Raw genomic sequence first — 12,516 nt, 5'->3', positions numbered from 1 at the left:
TAGATGATAGACATGAGGGGCATAGAGACACAGAGGGGCATAGAGACACAGAGAGGTGATGCTGGACAGAGGGAGGAGATAGGGACATGGAATGGTGATGATGTATGCAGGGATATGGACTTAGGGGAGATGATAGGGAAATATAGGGACACAGAGAAGGGAAATGCTGAACAAGGGGAAAGATAGGAACACAGAGATGGAAGATTGATGTGGGCTTGGAGAGAGAAGAAATGCCAATGGACCCTAGAGAGTGAGTTAACAGATGACAGAGGGAAGCAGAAACCAGAGCCTGGGACCAACATGATTTGAAAAATAAAATGACCAGACAACAAAAGGTAGAAAATACTGTTATTTTCTATTTTATGATTACAATATATCAGATTTGAAATGTACATCCTGCCAGATCTAGGGTTAGACATGGCTGGAGCCCAGGGTCGATATCTGGGAGGGAAGGTTGCATCTTCTTTAGATTCCGGCAGGCTTGGGGCTCTCTCTGGCAGGGGGCCAAAAGCAGTTACCCTAATTGCATTCCTCTAATACTATCCCTAGCATGAGCCTTCTTTGTTCTTTGAACAGTATATGGTGTTGTACTATATGCAAGCTCTGGCTTCTTGGGATTTTGGTTTAAATTATGTTTATATTTGTGATCACTTATTCTATATTTGTGTTCTGTGTGTGACCAAGATATTCTGTTAGTAAGAATTTTCTATGTAGCTTTTTGTAGTAGTTTGGCTTGTTTAGTTTTCCCAATAGATATGTTGATATTTTAGGGCCTCACTGTAATATTTAGGGCCCTAAAATATCACAGGTAGAATCCTTGTTTAGGAAGTTAGTGCTAGCATGATAGATTTGATGTAGGTTCTGGGCAATTTGTATTACTTTACACTATGCCTGTTATTGAGATTATACTAAAAACAAATATTGGGAGAGGGGTAGGGGTGGAGCATGGGGTGGGGCAGGGTATGGGTGCATCAGGTGATGGATTTTTCTCTCTCAAAAGGTTGGCAACCCTAGTTCCCACCTATCCAACCTGTTGGCTCATCCAAATATTGCCTTTTGGCTACACCACTGCTCTGATCATGTTTCTCCTCTGGTTAACAGTTGCCTACAGAATATGACTTAAAGTCCTCACCTTTGCTAACTTCATTCTAACATCCCCTCTTACCTCTCCTCTCTTATTACCTTTACACTCCCTCCTGCACCTTTTGCTCTCTAGAGGACCATCAACTTCACTTTCCTTCTGTGTCCTCTGCCAGCCTTGAGTCCACTTGTTCTTCTGCATTCTTTTATCTAGTGCTGACCCTCTGGAACCGCTTCCCAAAGCAACTCATCCTACCCAAAATTTAAGACTGGCCTACAGACTCACCTGTTTTCAGATGCTTTTGATTCATGACTCCACTGACAACCCTTCCTTTACCTGAACCAACAGTGTCAGCTAATCTCTCTTGACCTTTCTTCTTCTCACTCTCTCTTCTGACTTTCTTTTTCACATTGTAGTTCCTTGTTCAAATCTTTTATTTTATTGTTTTATTTGATTATTGCTGTTTCACAAAGGTGGAATATTAAAACTAATAAACTATAAACCCTAAACAAGGGGAGGGGAAAGGCCTATCAAACAATTCTGAGGTGATTTTCTTTTTTTTTTTTTTTACTTCATTTTTATTTTTATATGTGATAAAAAAAGTATTAGTATACAAATATATAGCAACAGAAAACAAATACAAAACCACACTAAAGTAGGTACTCGTGGTTTCTTCAATGTACCCACCCATCCATGGAAGAAAAAGAACTCCCAGTAACAGAGCCTAGAACCTACATCCTCCTCTGCAGCCTCCTCCCCCAACCCCCCCCTCAAAAAAAATAAACAAAACAAGAGTAGAAAAAGTCCCTCAAACATGCAACATTCTCCACACCAGAAATCAGCACCTTCTCAGCTCAAACAATTGCATTCTATTATACTTGTTGGCAGTCAAGTGATACATATCATACCCATTGCTCAGAAGTAATGTATCCTTGGGAGCTTAGCCAAGTTTAGGTGGCAGAGCTGGTGGTGGGAGGCAGGGATAGTGGTTGGGAGGTGGGGATAGTGCTGGGCAGACTTATACGGTCTGTGCCAGAGCCGGTGGTAGGAGGCGGGGCTGGTTGGGAGGCGGGGCTAGTGCTGGGCAGACTTATACGGTCTGTGCCAGAGCCAGTGGTGGGAGGCGGGGCTGGTGGTTGGGAGGCGGGGATAGTGCTGGGCAGACTTATATGGTCTGTGCCAGAGCTGGTGGTGGCAGGTGGGGCTGGTGGTTGGGAGGCGGGGATAGTGCTGGCCAGACTTATACGGTCTGTGCCCTGAAGAGGACAGGTACAAATAAAAAGTAGCACATATGAACTTATCTTGTTGGGCAGACTGGATGGACCGTGCAGGTCTTTTTCTGCCGTCATCTACTATGTTACTATATCATACCCATTCAATTTTGGAAAATCTTGCCACCAGTCCAAATTGATTGGCTGTTTCCAGAACAATGGCAATACCAATTGTGCAGCCACCATACCCACCATACCCAACAGAAAAAGGAGATCCTCCCCCCTAATCCGACCCTGGAACTGGCATGTTCAACAAACCTATTTCAAATGAGGGTGTAATACAGTGATCAAGAATAGTGGATAGAAGAGCAAACACTGTATTCTAAAAGTCCCTCACTGCCCTTCACCCCAACCACATACATAAATATGAACCTTGGGCCCCACAGTCCTGCCAACACAAACCCATCCCCTCCCCAACTACTTACACAACCTAACTGGGGTAAGGTACCAGCGGAACAGGTCCTTATATTCATTCTCCACCATAAGGGTCACAAGACCCAACAAGCTAGTCCTACTACAAATGGTCTCCCAATCTGACTCTGAAATAGGCCTCTCCAAATTTACCTCCCAATCCCACATATACTTAATCTTAATCCTATTCCTACCTTTTAAGCACCTATATATTTGAGAGGTTGTCCCCTTCTGCAAATACAGCCCCATGATTTTCTCAAAAGCTACCTTACCCCTAGACAAATCCCTTAACAATCCTGAACTCTGGAGATACTGCTTAGCTTGCAGGTAGGGGAAGATATCCTGGGAGTACAAATCATATCGCTCCTGTAGAATATCAAAACCATAGACTACCTTCTCCCTGGGGTTAAACATCTGCCCCATACAAACTAACCCTTGAATCTTTCATCTCCAAAAAATCCCCTCATGTCTCCCTGGGGCAAACTCCCTATTATATCTGAAGGGGGTGAACCAAGAGTATCTTCTATCCTCTAACAGCAGTAACCTCGTTCGCTACCACACCCTACACATACATGTCTGAAATAGGTTTCCCCCCCCCTCCACATCCAGCCCCCCTCTTTTCTCTCCCAGGTAGCCAGGGCCAATACATCAAAGGTACTGCATCCTCACCCCCCCTGTTCCACCCACTACATAGGGGTTTTAAGCCTGACACTCTAAGATCGCCAGTAGCTGTGCTGCCTGGTAGTACTTCCAAATATTAGGCACACCAAGCTGCCCTCTGGTTTACTCAAGCATAGCACCCCTTCAGCAACCCTAGACTGCCAGCGTGCTCAAATAAAATGGGAGAATAAACACTGCAACTTATCCAAAACCCGATCCTCAAGATGTATGGGCAAAGAATAATAAAGATATAACAATTGCAGTAAAATCATCATTTTAAGTGTCTCTATACACCCCAACCAAGATAAGCAGTATCTATCCCAAGATTCCAAATCCTGCTGCATATTCCCCAACAAAGGCCTATAGTTTGAATCAAACAAGTTAGTACCCAGACCCCCCAAATGAATCCCCAAATTCCAGATCACTGACTTAACCCACTTAAAGGGTAACTGAGCCTGAATGCACCCCAGAGAAGCTTAGGGAACAATGATATTAAGCACCTCTGACTTATGTATATTGACCTTAAACCCAGTGACCCTCTCATATCTATCCAACTCCTGCATCACCACTCTCAACAATTCCCCAGGGTTTGTCAATATGAACAATAAATCATCTGCAAAGAGACTCAACTTATACTCCTGAGCCTGCAGACGAACCCCAGAAATCTGAGGATGCTCTCGAATACACTGGGTCAATCACCAAAGCGATGAAAATTGGCAAGAGCAGACATCCCTGAATAACTACCATTGGCCTTTACACATGCCATCAGTGCAGTATAGATAACTCAAGTCCAACTCCTCAACCGGGGCCCTAGCCCCACCCTCTCCAAGACGTTAAAACAGGAAGGGCCAAGACACCTGGTTGAAGGCCTTCTCTACATCAACAGAGAGCAGCACCATCCAATATTGCATTCTATTAGCCCCCTCAATCAAATTTAATACTCCATATATTGTACCCTGTCTGCCTACCAAGAACAAACCCCGATTGATCGAGATGAATCAACCTAGGTACCTGCTGCATTAACCGATATACCAAGACCTGAGTAAAGATCTTAGTATCCACATCCAGCAAAGAAATAGGCCAATAGGAACCACAAGAAGTTACATCTTTCCCCTCCCTTAGATAACAGGGTAATTCATTGGATGTGACATCAACCAGGCCAACCTCACTAACCTCAGGACGCTGCCATTGCGCTCTGGCGCTGCTATTATGGACCCATTTCTTTATCCTTACCTCTCTGCCCTACTTACCCCTTTCCATTTACTGTGCCCTGTCTATTTTTTGTTCAAATGTTGTAAGCCACATTGAGCCTACCAGAGGTGGGAAATTGTGGGATATAAGCACTGTAAAATAAATAAATAAACTTCTTTCTACCTGTGAAAATTTGGAAAGTTGTCTCTCTCCGTTCCCTACCTCTACCACCTTCCTCCCTTATCCTTTCTTAGTCCACCTCTTTATATATTATATTCAAATGTTTTATCCATTTTGTGCTATCTTGTAAATTTGTTTTTTATGTAAGCCACATTGAGCCTGCTACAGGTGGGAAAGCGCGGGTTATAAATGTTATAATACAATACAATACATTATCCTCATGAAATAACCTCACTCTGTATTTGTTCATACCGATATTGGCGATCGCCTCTACGGTACTATGTAAGCCACATTGAGCCTGCAAATAGGTGGGAAAATGTGGGATACAAGTGTTACAAATAAATAAATAAATAAATACAGAAGCTGCCTCCCCTCTCCCAGGGAATTAAAAAGCCCCAACATGGGATGGGCCAATAGATCTTGAAACAACTTATAAACTTTTACTGTGACTCAAGTCCAGGAGATTTCCTAGGCCTTAGCTTGCGGAGAGCTTAATGGACTTCCACCCCAGTAATTGATCTATCTAAAAGAGCCACATCTGCAGAGAGGATATCTGTCCTAAAGTAACTGATTTCAGATAAGTATCCAACTCCGCCTCATCCCTCTCCTGCTCTGGGGTATGTAGTCTTATAAAATTCCACAAACCGATCCCTAATCTCTCCTTCCACCCAAACTGTACTCCCATCTGCCCACTTGATACATAAGATATTATTCTGTGTCCATCTTATTTTTTAGGCTTCTAGCATTTGTATATATAGACACTTCAAATTGTGTTTTTTCTCTGCATCCAAAAGCTGCTTTGAAGTTGATGGAGATAATTTGCATCCTATACTTCCATTACACATTCCTGGCTTTCTTTCACCATTATTGAAACCTCTCTTCTGGGATTCCCTAAAGATCCCGTTTCAATAGTGTCCTTCAAGGATACTGGACACCGAACCACAAGCTCCTGGGTGACTGTTGGCTTCCCCCCCCCCCCCCCCCCCCCCCATTTTAGTTTAAAAGCTGCTCTATCTCCTTTTTAAATGTTAGCGCCAACAGCTTGTTAAGTTGTTAACACCCAGTTAAGGTGGAGCACATCCTTTCAGAACAGGCTCCCCCTTTCCCAGAATGTTGTCAGTTTCTAACAAATCTAAATCCCTCATCCCAGCACCATCATCTCAACTATGCATTGAGACTGCGGAATTCTGCCTGCTTCTTGGGTCTTACATGTGGAACAGGGAGCATTTCTGAAAATGCTACCCTGGAGGATCTGGATTTCAGCTTTCTACCTAAGAACCTAAATTTGGCTTCCAGAACCTCCTTCCACACTTTCTTAAGTCATTGGTACCCACATGTACCAAGACAGCTGGCTTCTCCCCAGCACTGTGTAAAATTCCAGACCATTCCTCTAGTTTTGCTAAGTCCTTCCTTATGTTATTGACACCATGAGAGGTGTCTACCCTATTGCAGATTTTGGTATAATCTGCAAAGAGGCACACCTTACCAGACAGCCCTTCAACAATATTGCTTACAAAAATGTTTTAAAAAACTGGTCCAAGAACTGGTTACATCCTTTTCCTCAGAATGAGCTCCATTTACCAAGGGCATTCAGTTTATTTATTAGTCGTCTGTGCAGAACCGTATCAAAGGCTTTACTAAAATTTAAATACACCATATCTAGCGCTCTCCCTCAATCCAACTCTCTGGTCACCCAAAGAAATTAATCAGATTTGTCTGACAAGACCTGCCTCTAGTGAAACCATGTTGCCACAGGTCCTGTAATCCACTGGATTCCAAAAACTTTACTATTCTCTTTTTAAAAAGCATTTCCATTCATTTACTTACCACAGACGTCAGACTTACCAGCCTATAGTTTCCAACCTCTTCCCTACTTCCGCTTTTGCGGAAAGGACCACATCAGCTCTTCTCCAGTTGTCTGGCAGTCTAAAATCAGCATTTACTTGTTTATGCCATCTACATGTGTAAATGCCAGTATTTAGAAGTAGAATTGTCATGCAAAGCTTCTAAATTGACCTTCACAGTCTGTCAGTCCTATTAAATGTCAATTCATTTCTCTGTTTTTATTATATATACATTGGATGACCTGTAACCCTTCTGGCCTGTAATGGTTAAAAATAATTTTCAAATGTTACAAATGCTACTGTATTCACCAGCTACATGGCTGCAGAATCAGGAACTTACTTTTATAGAGCAGGTTTCCTGGGGGCGCAGGCCCAAGGTGCCCTCCACTAGCTTCAGCCATTTCAGTTTCATAGCCTACGGGCAAGTTGTCCAACATAGTGTGGGAGTGCTTGCCGGAGCCGAGCCACAGATAAGTGTCCACTTTTGCTTGTACATTCCAACCTGCTGTGCGTTTTCCGGGCAGCTGTAGGAGTACAAATCATGGAGAAGAGAACTGCAGTATTCTGGAGACACTCAGAGCAAAGTCTCAAAGTAATCTCTGCCAATCCTGCCCCATCCCATGCTAAGCAGGTGTGCATGGGATTTTCACTCCAGTGGTTGTATTAGCATGTGGTAGCCATTAGTGTGGGCCTCCACTTATGGTTAGTGTGGTGTTAACTGCTTCGTCCTGTCGCACTGAGAACATGTGTTGGTATACTGGGACAGACCAAAGGTCCATCAAGCCCAATATCCTGTTTCCAACAGTGGCCAATTCAGGTTACAAGTACCTGGCAAAATTCCAGAACAGTAAAACAGATTTTATGCTGCTTATCCTAGAAATAAGCAGTGGATTTTCCCAAGTCTATCTTAATAATGGCATATGGACTTTTCTTTCAGGAAATTATCCAAACCTTTTTTAAAATCTGCTAAGCTAACTGCCTTTACCACATTCTCTGGCAATGATTTCCAGAGTTTAATTACATGTGAGTGAACAAATATTTTCTCTGGTTTGTTTTAAACGTACTACTTAGTAACTTCATTGCGTGCCCCTTAGTCCAAATATTTTTGGAAAGAGTACAGAAGCGATTCACGTTTACCTGTTCTACTCCACTCACTATTCTATAGACCTCTATCCTATCTCCCCTCAGCCATCTCTTCTCCAAGCTGAAGAGCTCTAGCTGCTTTAGCCTTTCCTCTTAGGGAAGTCATTCCATCCCCTTTATCATTTTCATCACCCTTCTCTGTACCTTTTCTAATTCTGCGATATCTATTTTGAGATGCGGTGACCAAAATTGTACACAGTATTTGAGGTACAGTCTCATCATGGAGTGATACAAAGGCATTATAACATTCTCATTTTTGTTTTCCATTCCTTTACTAATAATTCCTAACATTCTGTTTGCTTTCTTAGCTGCTGTTGCACACTGAGCAGAGGGTTTCATCGTATCATCAATGTTATCAATAGAAATCAAACAAAATAAAACATGGAAAAGAAAATAAGATGATACCTTTTTTTATTGGACATAACTTAATACATTTCTTGATTAGCTTTCGAAGGTTGCCCTTCTTCCTCAGATCGGAAATAAGCAAATGAGGTAGCAGATAGTATATATGAGAGAAACATCAAAGCATTACTTTGACTGTCTGACAGAGTGGGAGGGTGGGGGTATGCATGGGGACATCAAAGCATTTCATTGATATTCTAACAGAATGGGTGTTAGTAGGTGAGAGGAGGGTAATAAACAGAGAAATAAACAGAGAAATACAGCTTTATGTTTTATAATGAGTTAGAAAACCCAGATCCTTATTAAGTCCTGTTTGTTGGGTGTCAAAATATTCAATCATTCTTATTTCAAAGGTCTTACGTTCCTGTATTGTTTTAAAATTACCTTTCAGTATTCTTACTGTGAAATCACTGGTGCAGTGTTCTGGTCTTGTGAAGTGTTGGCCCACAGGGGTGGGGGTGGGAAGATGAATTACTGAAAGAGATATTCCCATCCCCACCAGTGCTGGCCTTCCAACAGCCACCAAATTTAAAACACAAGCTGATCAGAAGTAAACTTCCAACACAGACGGAAAAAGAAAAGGGCACGTTCCCGTGTAACACAGCCAGCTGCAAACTATGCCAAAACATTTCACAAGACCCCACAGTCATTCACAAAGGAAAAATATTCAACATAAAGGACTATTTTACATGCTCATCTTCCAATGTGGTATATATCATTCAGTGTAAGAAATGTAACGAAGGATGCTATATTGGAGAAACAGGCCAGATGCTTAAGACAAGATTCAATCTACACAGACATCACATGAAAATAGCCGGTGCCAGTCAGGCCCCCACCCCTGTAGGCCAACACTTCACAAGACCAGAACACTGCACCAGTGATTTCACAGTAAGAATACTGAAAGGTAATTTTAAAACAATACAGGAACGTAAGACCTTTGAAATAAGAATGATTGAATATTTTGACACCCAACAAACAGGACTTAATAAGGATCTGGGTTTTCTAACTCATTATAAAACATAAAGCTGTATTTCTCTGTTTATTTCTCTGTTTATTACCCTCCTCTCACCTACCAACACCCATTCTGTTAGAATATCAATGAAATGCTTTGATGTCCCCATGCATACCCCCACCCTCCCACTCTGTCAGACAGTCAAAGTAATGCTTTGATGTTTCTCTCATATATACTATCTGCTACCTCATTTGCTTATTTCCGATCTGAGGAAGAAGGGCAACCTTCGAAAGCTAATCAAGAAATGTATTAAGTCCAATAAAAAAGGTATCATCTTATTTTCTTTTCCATGTTTTATTTTGTTTGATTTCTATTGATAACCTTTAAGAGTGGACTAACATGGCTACCACACCTCTCTATCTTATCATCAATGATGACACCTAGATCCCTTTCCTGGGCAGTGACTCCTAACGTGGAACCTTGCATCACGTAGTTATAGTTTGGGTTCTTCTTTTCCATATGCATCACTTGCACTAACATTTCATGTATGGCAATCACCTCAGCGTTAATGCAAAGTGCTATTCCACCATTCCATGACCCCTTCTATATTAGTTGTTTAGCATGGGTATTGCCACACACTGTTATGGTGCTGCATTAACTGTTAATGCAGGCCTGTGTTGTTAATGTGTGGTAATTATTGTGTTAAACAGCTAATGCAGTTCAGTAACTAGGCCATTAAATGATGATATAAAGACCAAAAGTGGTCCATCCAGTCCACCCAGTTGAGTTTCTTCTACTTTAGAAAGATGAATATATATATTTGTATATGCAAACAAACAACCCCTCCCCCCAGCCCATATGTTTTACCAACTACTACTTATCATTTCTATCGCACTACTAGACGTACACAGTGCTGTACACTGAACATGTAAGAGACAGTCCTAGCTCGACAGAGCTTACAATCTAATCAAGACAAAAAGGATAAATAAGGGAATTACTTAAGATGGGAATGATAAAACAGACATGGGTACTGAACAAGTAAATAGGAGTTACAAGCAGCCTCAAAAAGGTGGGCTTTTAGCCCAGATTTGAATATGGCCAGAGATGGCGCATGACGTACTGACTCAGGGAGTCTTTTCAAGGCGTATGGTGCAGCAAGATTAAAGGAACCGAGTATGGAGTTGGCAGTGGAGGAGAAGGGTACAGATAAGAGAGATTTACCCGATGAACGGCGATCCTGGGGAGGAGTGTAAAGAGAGAAGACTGGATAGGTACTAAGGAGCTGCAGAGTAAATGCACTTGTAAGTCAATAAGAGGAGTTTGAACAGTATGAGAAAATGGATAAGGAGCCAATTGAAGTGACTTGAAGAGAGGGTTAATATGAGCGTAGTGTCATTGGCAGAATATAAAGCATGCAGCAGAATTTTAGGGGAGAAAGATGGCTTAGTGGGAGACCTGTGAGAAGCAAGTCGCAGTAGTCTAAGTAAGAGGTGATAAGAGTGTGGATAAGGGTTTTGGTAGTGTGCTCAGAAAGGAAAAAATATCTGCTTTATCAGCAGTCATGACAGCTAGCACATGGTACAGACCCATGTGCTCGCTGTCACAGCAGGCCACATTTCTGATTGCCTATGTCATGCCCAGATCTTGCCCAACCCTGCATTAGAAAGCGAACAAGGGATTTATACCACAGCGGCTGACTTTTTAGAGCAGGAGACAGCAGTGTGGGTTTGCTGTGTGGTATACCCCATGCTTGCTGCTTAACACAGCTTAGTAAAAGGGATCCTTATTTAGTCATGACTGAGAGAGATAGGCTAAAAACTGGAAGAAATGATTTACAAATGAAAAGGGCAGATATTAAATGAATTTAAAAAATAAAATTGTAAATTGTACACTCAAAAAGATTACTACAGACAATGAAAATAAATGGATAAATAGCAGTTCAATAAAAATGAGATCAGGCAAATGGGTAATGAGAAGAAAGACTCCTTGTCAGAGACTTAGAAAAGATCCGGGAAAGAGAAAATAAATGATACCTCTTCAGGGAGTTACATGAGAAAGTAAATAGGACATAATGAAAAATGGATCATAAAAGTTATTTTCTCTGCAGGCATGAACAATGAAAGAATGCCACCAGAAATAACAGGAGAAAGACTAATCTGCAATATAAAATGAAACTTTTTTCATCTGAAGATAAATGGCTTAAATCCAGTTAATGATCAAAGACAATAAATTAAGCAGATAAAATACTGTCAATGGAAAACTCTGAAAATAAAGAACATATTTCCCCCATATTCGGCCGGCGTCAGGCTGTGTGACAGTGCGATGACTGGCCGATGCCGGCGCTAAGACTGGATATTCAACTACGGCCCATATCCGGTGACCAGCATTGAATATCCAGTTTTTTTGGGCAAAGACAACTTAACCAGTTAAGCTGATATTCAGCATTAACCAGTTAAGTGCTTAGCAGTTAAAGACAGGCCTGCTATTTATAAATTTTAACCCTTAAATATAGCTGGTTTGGAGCTGAATATCCGTGCCTAATCAGTTATGTCATGCGATATATAGCAGTTAAATCGCATGGTCTATTCTATTCTATTCTATTCTATTCTATTCAGGGTATTTATATACCTCTAAAATCAATAAAGAGTCTAAGCAGGTTACATAAATATAAAACATAAATTGTAAAGTTAGGAAAGCTCACAAAAATTAGTCATTCAAATATTTATCAAAAAAGTAAGTTTTCAGTCCCTTGCCGAATTGTACATAACTAGAAATCACAGAAACTCGTTCAGGTACGGAATTCCACAACTTATTAGCCTGAAAAGAAAAAGAATCATCATGGATTCTTTTATAATGAATTTTCCTATTAGATGGAAACCCCAAAACAAAGTAAAATGGAAATGAGAGCTCCTTCACAATGCTGGATAAGCTATCAACTGTGAAAGGAGAGATGAGTATGTTAAACACAATACAGGCAATCTTAAAAACTATCCGAGCAGAAACTGTTAACCAATGTAATCATCTAACCAGCGGTATCACATGGTCATAATGTGAATAACCATGTATTAATTTAGCTGCGGTATTTTGAATGCAATTTATTAATCATAGGATAGGAGGTAGTGTCGTATTGTGGATTAAAAACTGGTTATAAGATAGAAAACAGAGATTAGGGTTAAATGGTCAGTGTTCTCAATGGAGAAGGGTAGATAGTGGGGTTCTCCAGGGGTCTGTGCTGGGACCACTGCTTTTTAACATATTTATAAATGATCTACAGATGGGAGTAGCTAGTAAGGTAATTAAATTTGCTAACGACACAAAGTTATTCAAAGTTGTCAAATCACAAAAGGATAGTGAAAAATTACAAGAGGACCTTATGAGGCT

At 41.1% G+C, this 12,516-nt stretch overlaps 1 protein-coding gene across 1 annotated transcript in view; it reads right to left on the bottom strand.

Annotated features, from left to right (window-relative positions):
* The window catches only part of FER1L6 (fer-1 like family member 6), a 289,857-nt gene that overhangs the window by 134,034 nt on the left and 143,307 nt on the right, over positions 1 to 12,516 (bottom strand). Inside the window, exon 19 of the mRNA XM_030218883.1 lies at positions 6,979 to 7,162. Coding sequence (XP_030074743.1) covers positions 6,979 to 7,162 — 184 coding nt within the window. The remainder of the gene's footprint in view (positions 1 to 6,978; positions 7,163 to 12,516) is intronic.

The sequence above is a fragment of the Microcaecilia unicolor genome, chromosome 1, assembly GCF_901765095.1.
Source record: "Microcaecilia unicolor chromosome 1, aMicUni1.1, whole genome shotgun sequence".
Taxonomy (NCBI): domain Eukaryota; kingdom Metazoa; phylum Chordata; class Amphibia; order Gymnophiona; family Siphonopidae; genus Microcaecilia; species Microcaecilia unicolor.
This window is presented reverse-complemented; position numbering and strand designations above follow the sequence as displayed.